Source organism: Tauraco erythrolophus, chromosome 23 (genome assembly GCF_009769465.1).
Source record: "Tauraco erythrolophus isolate bTauEry1 chromosome 23, bTauEry1.pri, whole genome shotgun sequence".
NCBI lineage: Eukaryota > Metazoa > Chordata > Aves > Musophagiformes > Musophagidae > Tauraco > Tauraco erythrolophus.
The window spans coordinates 3,042,878-3,062,910 of record NC_141487.1 but is presented as its reverse complement, the minus strand read 5'-3'; the positions used below and the strand labels follow the sequence as shown (position 1 = coordinate 3,062,910).

The following is a 20,033-nucleotide window of genomic DNA, read 5'->3' as shown; positions in this document are numbered from 1 at the left end:
CAATATGTTTCTATTACAGTCTGTTCTTTGAAAGTGAATAAAGTATTTTGGAGTTGTAGATTTTTAGAAACTCATTGTTATCTTTATTTCTAACTTCTGGGCTCTAGAGACTTGCTGCTTTATCTAATGCTGTCCTTTTTACTGATCTGTCATTTGTATTCCTGAGGAAAATAGGGTTTCTGTAGAAGTATGTTATATTCCAAAGCTGGATGTTTTAATTCTGCCACTCAAATATGGAAAATAAAAATTGTTGAACAGGAATAATAAATGTTGCATTTTTTTCCCCAGGAAAGAAGAAGACTCAGGAAGGTAAAAACAAAGGAAAGAAGGCAGCGGATACAAAACAGAAAAAGGCTGATTTGGATTCTACTTCTGCAGATATGAGGGATTCTAAAGAGGGTGAGTTCTCAAGTATCTGATCTTTTTCCTTCTAACTATCCCTTGGAATCCCTCTCTGAAGTGAAGGACACTTTTTGTCATGTTAAATATGCTAGCATGTTCATAGAATGGTTTGGGTTACCAGAGACCTTAAAGATCATCTAGTTCGATGACAGGGACACCTTCCACTAGACCAGGTTGCTCAACGCTTCATCCAGCCTGGCCTTGAACACTTCCAGGGATGGGGCTTCTCTGGGCAACCTGTGCCAGTGCCTCACCACCCTCAGAGGGAAGAAATGTTATGTTAGTGTAGCAAAACGAACGTGTTTATATTGTTTGCCTAAACTTTTTTATATAGTAAGGAACGTGGATGTCAGAAGTATGTCATTAAACATGCAGCTCTGCCAACAGGAAAAATTACTGTACTGTCAAGTTTAGGCATAAATCCAAACTCCTTGGAACAGAAGAGCAGAGAAAAGTCCTTACTGAAATAATATCTTTGGAGTGTAGTTTTACAGTTGTTATTTATTTATTTAACAGAAGTCAGTGTCAAAGGGAAAAAAATACAGTGGCTAGCTAAGCATGCTGTTTGTCCTAAAGATTATCCACAAACATTGGTTATGAATTGACTTGGCTTTTTTCACATGGTATGTATGTGAAAATACCTGAAAGATATTTTAAATATGTCAGGCTTTTTTGTCTGTTTTACAAGAACGTAAAACTTACCACTGCTGTGAGTGTAACTGATAATGTTTAAAACACTATATAGGTACTGATTTCTTTCAAGCTCCTTTTCTTGAACTACTTTTGACCCATAACTCTTCCATTCATTCACTCTGTTGTCTCTTCTGCTTGCACACCACGTGCACCACTGTCCCAGGCATCTTATGCCCCAGCAAGGGAATGGAGAGGAACTTCCTGCCTCATACGTGTAACCACTTAAACAGCATTGTGTGAATTGGCAGGAAAATTATTTTCCTCAGTGGTGGACTTATCTGACAGCAGATAGGTAAAACTAGCATGCAGAGGTGTGAATAAAGAATCCGTTCACACCAGTAAATGAGATGCATGCATGCTCTGATTCAGAACTGTAGGAAATAGCTATGCAGGCAATGGCTAATAGAAAATCTTAAAGAATGAAAAGTACTATGCCAGATACAAGGTACACCTTGCTGTGCATTACAGTACAAATCCAGATTGGTTTATTGCTAATAATTTGGGGAAAATGGTCAAAATCCAAAATTTACGTGACAGGTTTCCTATGTACTTTGTCTGTACGTATTGCAGTACTTTTCTGACACTTACTTGCTGTAAGAATAGTCAGTGAAAACGTTTTGGAGGTTTCTTGAAACATTCTGAAGTCTACCTTGAAATGTTTTGGTACTCTTCAGGCTGTTTTGGGTTTCTTGGCCACAGTGTTCAATCTAAAGATTCTCTGTTAAGTATAGACAGTTGCCTACATTTTGCTGAAATTCCAGAAAGGAAACTTATTGAATACAGTTTTTTTACTCTTCAGTACTGAATCACAACAGTGAGAAGTAATGGTATGTGCTGGGTCGTAACTGCTGGATTTGTGATACTAGAGGAAAAGGTAGAAGAAAAGTGTAGCATCCTTTGAAGTGTTTGGTAAAAGTGTCTCATGCTTTTCTTTTCATGCTTTGTGTATCAGGTCATAAAGAGGAAGATGAAACGCCTTCTGTTTCTGCTGTACTGTCTCTGGAACAAACAGCTGTGATTCAGGAAATGGTAAATCAAGATGTACTTCCAAAGCTGATAATCCCTAGTCCTGCCAGTGAACCACAAATGGTAACTGAAGACAAACAAGGAGAAGCAATAAACTGTGCATCAGATGATTTAGATGACGATGAAGAGGAGGACGATGAAGAAGAGGAAGATGAAGAGGACATAGAAGATACCAATATGTCTAAAGAAAATGCTGAAATGCCTTTGATATGTGAAGAAAAGTTAGACTCTATGGAAGAGCAAAAGAGTACGTCAGAAGAATCTCCAGAAAGCTCTCCAAAGAAAAAACTTGTTGTGAAAATTCCAAAAGCGAGAGGTGAATCAAATGGTGACGTTCAGGAAACATTCATGTTTCCCTGTCAGCATTGTGAGAGGAAGTTTACAACGAAGCAAGGACTTGAACGCCACATGCACATCCATATATCTACTGTTAACCACGCTTTCAAGTGTCGATACTGTGGGAAAGCCTTTGGTACTCAAATCAACAGGCGAAGGCATGAGCGGCGCCACGAAGCAGGGCCAAAAAGGAAACCTTTCCTAACACTAACATCGTCACAACACTTGGATAACGTTGCTGATAACCAGGTAATTGTGGATGACGGTCTTAAAGATGACCTGAACGTTTCCAGTCTTGTGCAGGACTCTGTTGTCTTGGATTCTGAGAAGGTTTCCCAAGAAACGTCAAACTCTGCTTTTGCTGAGGAAAATAAGGAGCCCAAAGAATTGCATCCGTGCAAGTACTGCAAAAAGGTTTTTGGAACTCACACCAACATGCGGAGGCATCAGCGTAGGGTTCATGAGCGTCATCTTATTCCCAAAGGTGTCAGAAGAAAAGGATTCTTTACTGAAGAGCCACCACTTCAGACAGAGCAGGCCCCACCGGTCCAGAGTGTGTATATAGCAAGTACAGAAATAGAAGAGGAAGGGGAAGTAGATGATGTCTATATTATGGATATTTCCAGCAATATCTCTGAAAATTTAAATTATTATATTGATGGTAAAATTCAGTCCAACAGCAGCACTAGCAATTGTGATGTGATTCAGATGGAGTCCAACTCTGCAGACTTGTATGGACTAAATTGTATCATCAGTCCAGTCACGGTGGAAATCTCCTCAAATTTAAAGGTTACGCAAACACATGTGAATGAACCTCCCAAGGAACCCTCTAGCAGTGGGAGCACTGAATCCAAAAAGCGGAGAACTGCCAGCCCTCCTCTTGTACCAAAAATTAAAACTGAAGTAGAACCAGAACCTATAACTCCTACTAGTTCTTTAAATCTTCCTCTTAGCATTTCAACAGAAAGCTTACCCTTTCATAAAGAAAAAGGTGTTTATTTGTCATCGAAATTAAAACAGCTTCTTCAGACACAGGACAGCAAGAAGATAACTCCATCAAGTGAAATCCCTAAACTAGGACCTTCTGTTACATCAGCATCTATTTTGCCTCCTGCATCCAGTAGATTTAAAAGAAGGACCAGCTCCCCTCCCAGTTCTCCACAGCACAGTCCAGTGCTTCGAGACTTTGTCAAATCAGGTGAGGGAAAAACTGTGTGGAATGATAATATTCGGAGTTCAAAAATGCCAAAGTTAGAAAGCCACAGCAGCTCACCTGCTTGGAGCTTGACTGGAAGGGAGGAAAAAGAGACTTTGAGCCCTCTTTGCTTTGAAGACTATAAAACATCAAAAGACTGGACAGCAGCTCCGACTTTTGGCAACGTGTGCAACCAGCAGCCGCTGGATTTATCTAGTGGTGTGAAGCAAAGGTCTGATGTCAAAAATAAGAATCAGGTTCCCTGGGAATCTGTTTTAGATTTAAGTGTGCATAAGAAGCCTTGCAGCGATGCTGAAATTAGGGAATATAAAGAAAATTCCATGCAGCCAACCTGTAGTGGTGTTAAAAAGAAGAAACCAACCACTTGCATGTTACAGAAGGTTCTGCTGAATGAGTATAACGGAACCGATGCAGCCACAGACAGCACACTCGGTGGCAACAGGAGTGAGAGCCCAAGCAAATCCCTGGAGCCTCAGGCAGACCCTGACATGGATCTCAGTCTCTCTGCATCGTCTTCTGTTGACACTCAGCCCCTCAGTTCCTCTGGGTCCCCTGTGCCACAGGCATCTGCTGTACCTTCCGTGTGCCAGCTGCCGCCGTTGTTAACACCAACCAATCCTCCGTCCCCACCGCCCTGCCCGCCTGTGTTAACCGTTGCTACATCACCTCCTCCCCTTCTTCCAACGATGCCCTTACCAGTTCCAGATGCCTCTGCCAGTGCCACTAACACCTCTTCTTGCCCATCGCCACTTTCTAACACTACTACCCAGTCTCCTCTACCAGTTCTTTCACCTACGGTTTCTCCTTCTTCGTCTCCTGTTCCTTCTGTTGAACCTCTTATTTCTGCTGCTTCACCTGGTCCTCCTACACTCTCCTCCTCGTCTTCTTCCTCCTCTTCCTCCTCTTTCTCCTCCTCCTCATCTTCATCATCTCCATCTCCACCTCCTCTTTCTGTAGTTTCTTCTGTCGTTTCCTCTGCTGATAATCTTGAAAGTACTCTCCCGATAATAAAACAGGAAGAAGCTGAAAGTGAACAACAGAACGCAAGAGAAGATCGTCATACTTCAAGTGAATCGGGAGTAGTGCAGGAAACGTTTAGTAAAAGCTTTGTGTGCAATGTCTGTGAGTCACCTTTTCTTTCTATTAAAGACCTAACGAAGCATTTATCCATTCATGCTGAAGAATGGCCCTTCAAATGTGAATTCTGTGTACAGCTTTTTAGGGATAAAACAGACTTGTCAGAACATCGCTTTCTGCTTCATGGAGTAGGAAATATCTTTGTTTGCTCGGTCTGTAAAAAGGAATTTGCTTTTTTGTGCAATTTGCAACAGCATCAGCGAGATCTCCATCCAGACAAAGAGTGCACGCATCATGAGTTTGAAAGTGGGACTTTGAGACCCCAGAATTTTACTGACCCCAGTAAGGCGAACGTGGAGCACATGCAGAGCCTGCCAGAAGATTCTTTGGAACCTTCTAAAGAGGAGGAAGATGAAGATCTAAATGATTCCTCCGAAGAGCTTTATACTACTATAAAAATAATGGCATCTGGAGTAAAATCCAAAGATCCAGATGTTCGTATGGGCCTCAATCAACACTACCCGAGCTTTAAACCACCTCCATTTCAGTATCACCATCGTAATCCTATGGGTATTGGAGTTACTGCCACAAACTTCACTACCCACAATATTCCACAGACTTTTACTACTGCCATTCGATGCACAAAATGTGGGAAAAGTGTCGATAACATGCCTGAGTTACACAAACACATACTGGCCTGTGCGTCTGCCAGTGACAAAAAGAGATACACACCTAAAAAAAATCCAGTACCACTGAAGCAGACAGTGCAGCCGAAGAACGGCATGGTGGTTCTAGCTGGCCCTGGAAAGAATGCCTTCAGACGAATGGGTCAGCCTAAAAGACTTAATTTCAATGTCGAGATTAGCAAAATGTCCTCAAATAAACTAAAAATAAGTGCATTGAAAAAGAAAAACCAGCTTGTCCAGAAAGCTATCTTGCAAAAAAAGAAATCTGCCCAGCAGAAGGCAGAATTAAAAACCAGTCCATCCGAGTCAGACTCTCACATCTGCCCCTACTGCAACAGAGAGTTTACTTACATTGGAAGTTTGAATAAACACGCGTCGTATAGCTGTCCCAAAAAACCCATCTCTCCCTCCTCTAAAAAGAATTCTTCCAAAAAAGGTGCAAGTTCTTCTTCACCTGCCAGCAGTGAGAAAGGCAGCAACCAGCGCAGGCGAACGGCGGATGCAGAGATCAAAATGCAGAGCATGCAGCCTCACTTGGGCAAGACGAGAGCACGGACCTCAGGACCTGCACAAATCCAGCTTGCCTCTGCAGCCTTCAAATCGAAACAAAGCGTTAAATTCGTACCTCCCATTCGATCTAAAAAGCCAAATTCGTCTTCGGCATTGAGGAACTCCAGTCCTGTCAGAGTGTCCAAAATGTCCCACGTTGATGGGAAAAAAACTAAGGTAGTCTCTAAGAACAATTCCTCCGGAATCTCGAGCAAAGCGTCCCGGAAACTGCATGTGAGAATACAAAGGAATAATAAAGCTGTTTTGCCAAGTAAGTCTGCTGTGGCGAGCAAGAAAAAGGCGGACAGATTCGCTGTAAAATCCAGGGAGAGGATCGGAGGACCCATTACACGAAGCCTGCAGCAGGCAGCAAACGCAGAGGCAGCAGAAAACAAAAGAGATGAAAGCAGTACAAAGCAAGAACTAAAAGATTTCAGGTAAGCGTTTAATTTGAAGTTGAAACAACACAGGAACACGTTGCTTGCTGTTTTGCCAGTTTTCTTGGTCTTTTTTTTTGAGTTTCTCATACTTAAATAAAAAAAAAAAGTTGCGTTTCCTAAAACACGGTTTAAGTAGCTCAGTCGTGCTGAGGTACGATGTACATACTTGATGCATTTTGTCATGTTGTCATGAAATAATACAATTTGTATAGAGAATGTCTTTATAAACTGAATTGAAAACTCTGGAAAAAAATGTCAGTACCTGAGCGCAAATAAACTTAACGTCATTAAACTCAATGTTATTGGAGACAATGACTTTGTATTTGATCTCTCGCATATAAGGTGGCCCAAAGTCATTCTAGATTTATTTTACGGCGGTTCACTAAGCTAAAAATCATGACTGCATTTTTTTACTCACTAAAATAACTTGTATTATTGGTTTTTAATAAAAAGCATTCTCTGCATATCATAAAAAAACCCCATGACCAAATACTTCAAAAACGTATGTGCATACTAATTAAGTCAGATCATTAAATACTTAATATAAGATAAATACATGTGTAAAGAAAGTTACATGAACATGTAAATTTGTTAGAAGTATCATGCTCTTATGTTTCAGTATAAAAAAAATTTAGATTAAAGCTCTATTTCTTTCTGAGAAGAAGCATTTTAATCACAAGAAAGGGTAATACTTCAATAAATAAATAAAATCTTAATCTCTATGTGCCTGAGTCCCGATTTACGCCTTCATCTAGTCTCTCAAATCAATAGGATATTTTGCAACTGTTCGTAACTTTTACTAGCACGTTCCTACCCTGTTGTTCTTAGAAACAGGTATCTGGTTCACGGAGTAACTTTCACAGAGCTCACTGGTAATTAAGAGTTCTTTTGGTTTTGCTAATTGCAGTGCACGGCTGTGATTATCACCACATTTACGGCTGAAGGTAGTATTTTTTTTATCGAAGTAATTAATAGCGGAGGAGGGGGAGGAACTGGCAGCCTTGTTCAGAACAAGTATCCCCTGGTAGAATTTGTTGAGAAGTGTCAAAGCCCAAACTGTTTGCAGCTCGGGTGTCTTACGGTGAAGATTTTCACCTCCCAGGTGGAAATCTTGAGGAAATACTTTGTAAAGTAAATGTTCGGAATTATTTCAAAGAGCTAGAGGGGAATTTGACTTTAATAGTCAATACCCAAATTAGGACGCGTTGAAGGAGAAAAACATTACTGGAATTGGGAGACTAATGGTGTAAAAAGTGCCTTTAAGGAACAAGAACTGTCTGCCAGGCCTGTTCTCTTGGGACAGAAACATCTTCATGTTACTTAATTATCATCAGCTGCTCTCTGTTACGTGTGAAACGGTATTTTACATGATGCCAGAACAGACCAGTAGAATTCGAAGCCAGAATGACACATCTTTCCATCTAAATTAATCATGTGACCTTAAGCAGAGTAACCGAGTACTTGGAAATCTGCATATGGAAATTGTTTAATAGTATTTGGGGTAAGTACCCCCAGCTTACCTAGGGGCAAGATCTCCTTGACTGTCTCACATGCGGTTAATTTACTTTGGCAGCTTGCAGTCTTGACTGGTTTAATGAATAGTTGTGCTAGAAGAATTCTTGCTTTTAGTTTCTGAAATAATGGTCATAAATCTAGATTGTCTAGTCAATTTTTTTTATATCAAGTGTATAATATGAAGAATTTTTTTGCCTGCATACTCTAATGTCAGCACAGGCTAACTTCGATTCTGCTCTGTAGGCACGGTTGGGTTGGGTTTTTTCCTCCCCAGGAAATCTTAATTCTAACTAGTTTTCAAGACTTGCTTCATGAAATATTTGTCTCCGAATTTGTTCTTCACCTTTCAGTTTTTCTGTGTAAACATACTCCGTTCACAAATAGTTTGTTTTGTCATTTATCGTCAGTTTTTGTTTTTTATTTTCTAGGAATCTCCCGTAAAAACAAAACAAACACAAAAATCCCTTAATGACATGGTAGAGCTGTTGCATGCTCAACTTAGGATAAGCACTACGACAATGGATGTGAAATCCACCAAGCTTGCGAAACCAGCTGAAGCTGACTCACAATCATAAAATTGCCTGCAGGCTTCTTGCTAATACTCGGTGTCAGGCATAGATTTTCTTATTTGGTGCCTCACACACATGCTGGGCTACAGGATGATTCAGATAAAAGAGAAGGGTACTATTAAAAACAAAAAAAAAAATCCACATGAAACCATCAATAGTGGGATTAATTTAACCAAATCTTTTGCTCTCGTGTTGCTCAGATCCTGGTTTTGTCCGTACCTTCGTGGATGGCAGACAGGCAGTTCAGTTTTATACTTGGCAAAGCAGGTTCCTTAATTTTGTCAATAATTCAGTGTAGATTCAGGGACAACAAACGTTGCTGCACTCAAAAGTATTTTTGTCATGTATTAACTCTCTTAAAGCCTTTTGTCGTAGAGGCCAACCTAGCACGACAGGATTTCCTTTTCTTCCCACCTTCTCCTCGCTTTCTGAGTCTTTTAGATGTCCAGCACACGATGGGGAAAAAGCCTGCTTTGGATGTTTTATGGATTTTCCAAATTCCTATTTATACATGCAAATGAAACTTTATATAGCAATGAAATATGGCTATTGATTTCTAAATACCATATATATAATGAATGCAGTGTATCTTTTTATTGATAAGGAGGCTAGACCAGGACTACATACCTGTATATTTTGGAAGTTAAATATATAATTACTCTAAAAGGTCGTACACCTGTATCTAATAACTTAAGACAAGAAATTGGTCTGTTGTTCATAACAGCTTTTTATGGAAATACCGTTTGTAATGTGTTCATACAGCTTCCAAGGTTAATGACAGAACTGATGGAAAGTGACTAGTTTCTTTATACAGCCACCCCTTTTATTTTTGTTCTTGACTTAAAAAGTAATCTACCTCTTAAAATTTGTAGTTTAATACTTGTTTGGTGAATTTGTGCCACTTTAACTTTCACTTTCACTATCATTCCCATTTTGTTACATTTCTGTTATGGGGACTTTATGTTGAAATATTGTATAAAGCATTTGTAGCAAGTTTAAAAAATAAAATATTTAAAATTATTTAAATTGTTTTGGACACTTCAATTGTACTATATGTGATTTACATTTTACATTAATTTCATTTTGTTTTCATTTTGGGTTGTGAATCTTGGAGCATGTTCCTGTATTAAAGTTTGCTTGTTTCTTTTACTGGAGAGTGATACAAAGACTATTCTAATGCAAACATTAAAAATTACAATTTGACATAAAAGTGGGGTTGTCATTGCTTTTGAACATTGTAGCCTTGCTGAAGATACTGTACATGCAGGTAAGCAACTGGAGAGGGATTTTTTTTCTCTGGCGTGCGATACATGGTGTGAGTTGCAGATGTATTAAAGAGTCTCTGTGCTGTTGCAAGCTCTTAATGACCAATTAGATGGAACTATCATGACACGTTTTATATAACTGTAACCAATAAAGTAAACTTTTTAAAAACTTGTGGGAAACTTGCCTTTTGTATGGAAACCATATGTGCCAGGAAAAATGAAACAGTGTATGTACATCTAGAAGGAATTAAGTATGCTTGCATCCTTTACTTGTCTACGCCCAGTTCACTGAAACAAATTTATACCAATTTGACACTTCTGAGTTAGTCTTAGATTTTTTTTTTTTTAAATTGTGGACACAGTTAATAAATTTAAATTATTCTAATTAAAATTACACACACCATTTCAACTTCTTCTGATACTATTATGTTCTAATTTTATGTGCTTTAAACTTGTGAAATAGTTTAATTTAAAAAATGCGTGTAAAGAGTTTTGCCTCTGAGAAATTTGGAATGTTGGATTCCACCACCAAGATATACATTCTGCCTCCTGCAGTGGAGCTGGAAGCATCTGTGTCCATATTAGCGTGGCAGTTGGAATAATGTAACGTCGTTAAGACTACTAATATTAATTACACTAGCCCATTTCTTAGCGCTCACAATAATCCAGTAGTAAGTTAATATTTTATGTAGTTGTCTATTCAAACTAATAATTCTGTTTAAGGTAGGATTCTTCAGCAAGAACTCCTTGTTTATTTTCTCATGTGCTGTGTCATTCCTTGTGCATGTTGTCCTCGCCATAACAACGTTTTCCCCAAATTTTAACTGTTAGGGAAAATCTGGTGCAACGATGCAGAAGTTCTCGCATTGTTCATTGAGTGTTTTTGCAGTCACATCTGCATTGTGATGGTACACGCTGCAGTTTGGTAGTTGCACCACGATTAAAGAGGTGAATTCTCAGCCTGCCTTCCAGCAGCAATTACATCCATTAGGTGGTAGGACAACCACAGTGAAGGTTTTTAGTATTGATTAGGGTTTAATATATTTACCCAAGTGAAAACATTTTGTTTTGCATACCCATTGTTGTATTTGTCTATTTTGTAACAATTAAGAAACATGGAGAAAAAGGTAAAATCTCTCCTGTAGGTTTGAAGTTACTGAGAGTGGGACATAAACTTCTTAACAAGTTGTTTCACATCTTCTGTTACTGACAGCTGAAATACCAGCTGCTGTTTGGTCTTACTGCAGTCTTGGTATTTCGATAGCTTGTAAGGATTTGTTAGAGATGTCTAGCAGTGAACTGATCCTAAATAAGCCGACTTCCTTCCCTGATTCCTTAATATTATGGCAGAAATCCTGTTGCCGTTGTCTTTACTGTTTCTCTGCTGTGATATTAAATCCTTTTGTGTCTGAGGGATGTTGCCATCCTGAGATGGTTCGTACACACCAGTTCTCAAGTGAAGTGCTGTATGACGGAGATCTGTATTCCAAAGTGAGAGCTGATCGTCAAGGAAGAAGTTTCATTCCTAAATAAATAGGCTGCTCATCACAGATAGGAAATGTGCAGCTTCTATAGTTACTGTTACATCTTATCTGCATAATTGAATTTCTGTGGCTTTTCATAGCTGCCTCTTTATGATCTGAATGCAACAATAAAGCCGTAACGATGCCCGCAAAGTGCTGACATTTCTTGAAATGTGTCCAAGCAGGCAATGAGAACAATTAAACTTGTCCTGTTTACAGAGACTGAGATGCTGGTCAAGATTCAATGCAGTGTCAGTTTAATAAAAACAATAATACTGAAGTGTGTACGTACTTGGGAGATCTAACATATTGTGCTTAATCTTTTTTTCTTTTTCTCGTTATCCAGTTTTCTAGAAGGGGTTAAAACCAGCTTGTATCAGGGAATGTCTTAGATGTGTTCAAGCCTGGGCTTTGCAGGACAGTCGAGGTGGTGCAGCCAGGCCCCCTGCACGTAGTGTGTCCTGCCTTGCTCTGAGCCCCTGCCCCGTTGTGTGAGCTGCTTGTCGTTGGCTTAGGCTGGTGTTTTTCTGGTACTATATTTTATGGGCATTTTGTGTTGTAAGCCTATTATTTAAAGTGTCCTAGTTTATTTCCTGGTGCTTTTATTTAGGGAGCTGTCATAGAAAACTAGATCCCAGCAACTCGATGTGCACATTTTCAATTTCAAATACAGAAATGAGTAGCACTCCCTTCACTTGCTGAGGTTGGTGACTTCAGGTCTGAAATTGTGGAGCCAGTTCCAGCTTTTACTGGAGTCAAGTTCAGATAAGAAACTGAGCTACAAGTTATAACCTGTGACAGACAAATAGCTTGTGAGTGACCTTAAAAAGAGAACGTAGAAGACCTTACGTGCTAATTGTAGCTTTCATTTACTGTGATCTGCATCAGTCACATGAGATTTTATTCATGATGAGCTGAAGGATAGATTCTGAACAACAAGTGCATGCTGTTTCAGATCCGAGCTTTTGTGGTAAGTGAATTATGAAAAAGAGGTAAACTTCCATGGCTTCTATTTAATTGAACTAGTAAAGAATTAGAGTCTCTTGGGATGTGTGAAATTTCATAATAGTAACTGAAGATACTTTGATACCAATATAAAGCAAAGCTGATTTGGGGTCGCTCCTATACAGTATTTAAAAATAGAATATTAATACTTGTAGCATTAGTATCGTATCGCATTTGGTGTTTTGAAGCCATAGCTGGAGTTTTGAAAAGCACTCAACAGTTGGGTGCACAAATCTTGTGGAAGTGTAATGGGAGCTCTGTAAAGCTTCACCTATATAGTTGCAATAATCTGAATTAATTTGTAAAGTGAATTGCTCCATCTAAACATCATGGATGGGCAGTTATCCAGTATCTAGTGAAGCGAGAGCTGAAGGCTACTCAGAAGAGACGCTTCAGAAAACGCTTGGGAGTAAAGTACAAATTCAAATGTGCAAGAGATTTCAACAAAGCTGCTATTCAGATTGCAGTAAAAAAACCACATAGTTTGTTTCCTGGTTTTGTATGCTATGTAATGCATTTTGATTCTGTAGCTGCATCCTGTATTTTTTTGGTAGAGCTCATGTAATTTACTGCTTAGGTGGAGCTGCTCTGAAAGTGGGTAGCAGCTCTTTAATGGAAGAGGGCATGTGTAGGACCTCAGGTGTTTTCTGGAGGAGAGGGAAGCTGAGGGAAATAATTCTATTTCAGAGCAAGATGCAAATAGAACACTGCAAGAAAGGATTGATACATTAAGTGTACAGTTAATGGTCCATTTTACACACCAAATGAGACAACAAAAAATGCTGATGTTATTAAAGATGGATCTTTGTTCCATGTATATGAATGACCTGGTGTAATTTCCTGAGCTTTCTTTGGGACTTGGCAATTTAAGTAATGTGTTACAGGTAATTTTTGAGTGAAATTAATGTGAAGGTAATGCTCGGAGTATAGCTGTGGTCAGTACTACTCTGTGCTCATCACTTAGGCAGAGATCTCACCCAAGTGTTTAAAATGCAAATGGATTATTAGACCAAGAGCAGGAGAGGAAGCTGGTAGTGTGCAGCATCCAATGTCTAACACGAGATCACTGGCAGAACTCGGAAAGGAGCAGGAGGTGTTACAGTCCCATTCTGTCTCTGGACCACAGTCTCTTCAGCCACTGTCTACTTTTAAACCTCTTCTTTAGTTAAGAGGAAGCCTTACTGCTATTGAGTCACCCCTGACTACTGCTTCCCATGCCTACTTCATCACTTTTCATTCTCGTTCTGCTGACCCTGCATGTTTACTTCTCTTAGTAAGTCTCTAAAAGTGCTTTTGGTTGAGTACATTTGAAAAAGGGTTGAAATATTGCTCCTTTTTTTTTTTTTTTCCAGTTACAAGGCAGTAAAACAGTGAAACTCAAAGGGAGGCTTGAGCAGGCATCAAGTTGGAGGGAGGCTTTTTCTTAAGAGATAGGTAGCTGCTTAATTTTCCTAATTTATGGAAAGCTCGAGTGGTTTGTGGAACATAGTATAGTGATCAGCAACATGTGCTTTGTTTGTGTATCTCTCTCTGCCTACTTTTTGTGAGACTTTCATGTTTCACAAGCCAACCAGGGTCTCTGAGTCATGTTTCGGATGACGGTGCTCCCAGAAGCCGCCAAAGGGTTGTGAGAAACAGCTTTGATAATTCAGCAGGTGATGTTCCGTTGTTGAGAACCACGGGCTCCGTAGTCAGCCCATGTGGTGCGAGGTGGCATCGCGCGCTGGAGCTCTGCTGCCTTTCAGATCAACAGCAAAACTGAGGCTTGCACCGCTCGTAATGCCCTGTGTCCATCAAAAGAGAAGAATCTTGTATCTGGGCCTGTTTGGGCAGAGCCTGCCTCAATCCTGCAGGTCAGGCAATGCTGCTCAGCAAAGGTAAATGCCTGCGGTAGAGTAAACGCGAGGGCTTTGTTCCAGGGAAGTGATTTTGTCGAGAACGCAGAGGCTGTGCTGCCTGCTAAGGGCATCGGGAGGCCTGGGAAGGGAAAAGAGCTCGGTGTGCTGTCCTCGCCGCGGGTCGGAGCTGAACCGCGAGCGCTGACGCTGCCCCGGTGCTGCTCGTGGAAGGAGTTTGCTTGGGAAGGGCTCGGGCAGACGGAGCAAAGTCGGTCTCTTGTGCGGATGGTGCGTGAGTAGCAGTTAGTCACGTTCCAGCTGTGACTCGGTAGAATTTATTTAGCGTTTCGTTTAGGTACTGTGCTTTCTGCTAAACGTTGCAGTGTGGAAGGAAGGAGGAAGATGAGAAATAGTGAATTCATCCGTCATTGAGCTGCTTTGAGCAGTTGCACGCTGTTGTCACTGGAGTTGGACTGACGTATTCCCCGTTCTTTATGGCAAATGCCTTCCCTCATCTGTCTTTTAAAATGAAAAGCACATTTTTTTCAGCGGTTAGTTTTTTGTGAAATGAGATGTGCGGGACTGAGGGGTCACACTAGTTCTGCTGCCCTTCTGTACAGACCATTTCTGTAGAAAGCAAACCAAAAAGCAACTACAATCCTCCTTATGTGTGATAAAACTTTCTCATTCTTTTCCTCTGTCATGAACGTGATTCGGCAGATACAAACTTTTCGTCAAATTACCAGATTACATTACTTGACAGTGTAGATGATGTGTTTGAGTACTGCTATTTTTCCTCTACCGTTCTTCACCTTTTGTCTTGCACAGTGCTCTGTGCTTCTTTGAAAGGGCAGGAGGATAAAAGGCTGATGTGATACCGTTCATCTAAATTTATAGACAGACTGAGATTTCTTGAAGTGACTAATCATTTCTTTGAGCTCAATTTGGAGTACCATCGAGACTGATTTTTCTGAAAGAGCTGAGTAGCCATCCTCAGTGCTGAATCCCTTCAAAGTGCCTACTTCAGATCACTAGTTGCTTTTGAAAATCTAGTTCTCTGCAAGTAAAATGGTGTCAATACCTTGATTTTGGGTGGTCCCCCAGGCGAGCCGTAGGCATGGTGTGAGATTTTTTCCAGCAGTTTTCCATGTTGATTTGGTGCTCGTCGCTGAAGTTAATGGTCTGAAGCAGGATTTCACTGGGAGTGAAATTACGTCAACAGTGAAGAAACTTGAACTGTAGAGCACATGTGTGAAACAAAACAATTTCTGAGTTATTAAGGGGGAGCAACGCTGCTTTAAAGGTTTGCAGTTGTTTGCACCACTGTAGTTGGTGCTGCTGGGTGTCTTCTGCAAAGCTGAGAATGTGAAGGATCTCAGTAACAGGTTTTTCCAGTTTGGATTCACGAAAGGCCTGACCATAAAATCATAATATTCATGTTATGTCCTTTAGCGTCACGTGATTGCGAGATAAAATCCTGACGCGTTCCAGCTTTTTTACTGCTTTCATAAATAAACACACGTAAGTCTGGGAATAGCTGCAGGACAGCACACCAAGATCCTCATCGCTTTCTGCCGCTCCCCCGTTTTTGTACGCAGAGGCAGGACTCCTCTGCAGAAAAGAGAGACATCCTCCTCAACAAAATTCCACCCACAAACCTTTTTGTCCTGCTAAATAGATTTGTATTCAGGCTTCATCTGAATACACCTCTTTATCTTTTTTTTTTCCCCCAGGCAGTCAGTTATTTTAGAAGTCAGTCTATGCGAGGTTAGACTTTTAAACACTTTTGATAGACTATGTCCCTGACATGTCTGTTATTAGGAGATATGTTGGAGTGTGTGTGTGTCTCTGAAGTTTTGGACCACATGCATGTGGTTTTTTTTAGATTAGGACCATAGAAATATAAGCTCTGCAAGAAAACCACTTTAATTTAGAGGTAAAAATGTGAACCTAAATTACCTGAATATTCTATGGCATACTGCTATGACTTTGTTCACTGAATTTCACTGGTGTGACCAGCAGCCATCCCAGATCACTCCAGCCTTCAGTCTCGCAAGTAACACGGCTTATTTTCTGGGTTGTTCCGAGTGAACTAAACTGGCAACTTGGAAGAATGTTAATTGCACGAGTGTGGTAGACAAGATAATTTGCATTAAAAATACCAGATGTATTTTGAGAATGTCTGAGGGAAGGGTGTGTGCTGGGGTCTGGCATTTTTACTGGCCGTCCAGTTCCCATGTGCTGCTCGTTTCAAGGCTCCGTGGCCGAGGAAGGTTTGTGGAAGTAGGAATTTGGTTTAGACAAACAAGGTGAAACTTCTCAAGTATTCAGGAGAGGATTTAACGCGGGGAACGGTAACACGATGCGATAGGGGAGCCTTTGCCTTTGTTCCTGCCTCTGCTTTAAGACTGGGGATTTTCTGGGTGACCTTGGCAAATCGCTCTCCTTCTGATTCAGTTCTGCATCTGAAAAATGGGGATTATGGTAGTGACTCATACCACAGAACACTCAGATGCAAGGATGGAATGACTGTAAGACCTGGGATTTAGTGGATTTTTATTGTAGCAAGTCTCACCAAATTCAGTGATTTCTCTCTCTTTTGTTAGGATGTGCTTTCAGTGGAGAGAGAGAGAGGTTTAGGCCCTGTCTACGTACAAAAAAAAATACCATTGTTTAACTTTTAGTTTAGCTTCAATTTCTGGTATAGCCAGTACATTTACCAAAACTGTTTATCCTGATTTAATTGACAGAGGAAACTCAGTGTAGACAAATCCTTCCTGCTGCCCAACATTTGCTTTCTGTGCCCTTTTTCTTGCAAGCATAGTTCATTTTCTGATCCTATTCCTTTTTTTTTTTTAATTCTCCTGCTTTTTTCTTTTTCCAGCTAGGACTGCTCCTAAGCAATGGGCTTGAGAGGGCTGGGCTGGGTGTCTCATGGGGTGCTGCTGTCAGTGGTTTGGTCCGGGACGTGGAGGGTGCGCAGCGGGGCGATGGGGCCGGGGTACCTCACCCCTTCCCCATAAAGCCTTTATTGCTCGGCTGCGTCGGCACAGGGCGTCTAAGAATTCCTTCTCCTTTGCCTGTCTCCAGTTACCCCAGCACGGGTGATGGTGGAAGCAGGTGCAAAGTGACAGTGCTAAAAATAGCAGGAAGTTCTACATGCGGTGGGGGTATTTCAGCTCCCCGGCCCCTCCGAGGTCAGCTTCCCTTGGAAACCCGGGAGTTACTCCTACAACATCCAGGCGTCCCCGCGTTTCTTTGAACGGGCTCATTAAAAAATAGAGTTATTAATCCACTTGGGTCTGATGTCAGTACAGAGGAGGGCACCCGTTTCCTAACGGCTTTCCCGGAGCAAACGTCGCTGCTCCGCCGCTGCCGGTGCTTTGCCGTGTGGTTTCGGTGCACGGCTAATTGGGAACAGAACGGAAGGGCAACAGCAAGAACTCCATTAAGAGCTCAATTCCAGTTTCTGTCTAGAAAAACAATCCCTTTTTATCTTATTCCTTTAATCCTCAACTTCAGAATAATAAGCCAATGATCTGTTAGCTTTAAAGCTTGATGAAATTAGGGGGTGAAAGATCCCTTTAGCATATTGTTTTTTGGGGAGGGATGGGGAGTGTGTGTTTGAAAATGTGGGTCAGATTTTCTCAGATACTTTATCTCTTTGAATTTGAGAATTGATTTGTTTTTTTTGTTTGCTTTGTTTTTTGTTTTTTGTTTTTTTTTTAAGTTTCCCACAGGATCTAGGCATTGGCTCATTGCATGCAGTAACACACAGATGTTACTCATTACAGAAGAACTTTTACAAGTCATGATTAATTTTTTGACATTAAACATTACATAAATGGAAACATTCTAGATAAAAAGAAACTAAAACTGCTCTCTTCTAGTTATAGTAAAGAACCAAAGCCAAACAAACTGAACTTATTTGGGATATTCTGCTGTTTCTCTTGGTAACAGTCCTTATATGGGACAATAAAATCTGGCTTTTGTTGACTTCCTTGTTACTGCTTTTCGATTCTTACACACTAGATGAATGCTTCGGTATTAAACACACAAAGGCTGGAGAGTATGAATTACATTGAACAATAACAAAACTTTGGCAGACTCTTTAACCACAAGTTTTAATTTGGAAATAATTGAATTGCTTACTTTTCAGAATTTCTGTGGTTTTGGTTTTGTGTTGTAATGGAAAATTTTGCACTTCTTTCTAACTTGCAGTTACACTGCGCTGCAAAATCTGCGTGCAAGGACAAACAGTAACTGAAATCTCCTTTAAAGGGTGTATGGTGAACTCTAAAAATAACCTGGAGAAAAACCTGACTTTTAACTTTTCTTAGACATGTTGTTGTGTAATAAAATTGTGTGTCAAAAACTGGGAAGAACGTTAGGTGGTTGGTTTTGGTTAGGCTTTGGAAGAAGTTGCATACAGGAGGCAGGCAGGTCATTACCGCGAGTGTGGGGGTGCGCAGGGGCGAGGGGGAGCATCTGCATGCACCGAGGAGGTACAGGAGTGTGCAAGACAGCAAAAGATGCTGAATTTAAAAACAAATAGGGGAATTTTTTTTTTAATCTTTTAGTTTAAGGAAATTCAGCTTGGGTATATGCTGGAACTGAGATGGTATGTTTCGAATTGGGCAGAAGCCTTTGTGTTTTCCTTGCTTTGATTCATGTTTACACACTTCTTGAAATCACAATCAACAGAGGTGTCATACTGTCAGTTAAAGTCTCTGATTTTCACTTTGGCTTTGGGATTCTTGGGAGTCAGTTTAAAATCTGAAGTGAAATGATGCATCATCTGCAATACGGGCGCTGTAGTGACCCATATATGCGTCATTGCCAAGTCTGCCAGTGGCAAAAGTGTGCTGCCAACCCTGACCTTGGGGAGAAGTGACCAGGTGTGGCATCAGGCTTATGTAAAGTAAAATTCCTTTTCCATAAACATGTATTTTACTGTCCTGAGGAAACAGACTGTGACTATTTTAGTTGTTCTTTACATAACTGTGGGTTTGTCTGTCTGTCCTGGTTGGAGCATCACTAACTGGGACATCGGGTGGGAGCTGGACACTGCTTCCAGTTGACATTGTTTGTTTCCTGCTTACATAAATTTAACAGGGTAAGTTCAGAACAAGGCAAAAAAAAAAGCCTTCTGGCCTTCAGAAGTGGCTCTTGGAACTTGCAGGGTAGGTGGAGTGTACAGGTGTTTTTTTTTCCCCTCGTTGCTTACTAAAGCCCCTATAGGGCCCTAAAGCATGTCTCTGCTTTTTTTTTGTAGTGTGTGTATATGAGTTTCTTCTGCCTCTTTGTACAGTTACAGGCTCCGCGTGGCCTCTAGATGTCCCTCCTCCTCCTCGCCAAGCACCAGCACCAGGCAATGCAAGAAATCCCACTGCCCTGCGTCCCACTTCTTCAAGGAATAGACTCTCCTGCATGTCCAACCGAACCAGGTACAGCAACGCAGTCAGGCGCTGCCACGGGAGGATGCCAAAAAAAAAAAAAAGAAAAGAAAATTACCTGGGACTGTGTCTTATGACTGGCTGCTTTGGTTGAATGCCAGGAGCTCGAAGACCAGAATTACAATGCAAATTGCAGTGCCAGGATAACAGACAAACACATTAGTTGGGGTTGTGGCGAGATAAACTGATGTAATGAAGCTATATGGGCTTGGACAAATTAAGGATCTGGTCCAGAGTTAGTGGTGAAGCTGAACTGGTTTCCTGTTGGTTGATTTTAGACAAGATGCTGTCTTCTGCTCCTTCATTTCCCCACCTGTAGCATGCAGGTGGTCACCTCCTTTGTGCCAGTGTAATAGCTAAGGAACATTGTACTTACGTGTGTAAAGGTGACAGTGAGTGCCAGCAAAATCAAAACACTACAGCCTGAAGTTTACTCT

General features: G+C 40.8%; 1 protein-coding gene across 2 annotated transcripts in view; it reads left to right on the top strand.

The window, feature by feature from the left end:
* The window catches only part of PRDM2 (PR/SET domain 2), a 62,192-nt gene extending 42,632 nt beyond the window's left edge, over window positions 1-19,560 (top strand). The window contains exons 6-8 of one of the 2 annotated variants that reach the window (XM_086625587.1): window positions 289-399; window positions 2,048-6,422; window positions 19,452-19,560. In XM_086625587.1, coding sequence (XP_086481713.1) covers window positions 289-399; window positions 2,048-6,422; window positions 19,452-19,560 — 4,595 coding nt within the window. Of the gene's footprint in view, window positions 1-288; window positions 400-2,047; window positions 6,423-8,368; window positions 8,875-19,451 lie in introns of those variants that run through there. The other variant, XM_086625588.1, reaches the window with a different exon arrangement.
* The last annotated feature ends 473 nt before the right edge of the window (window positions 19,561-20,033 follow it).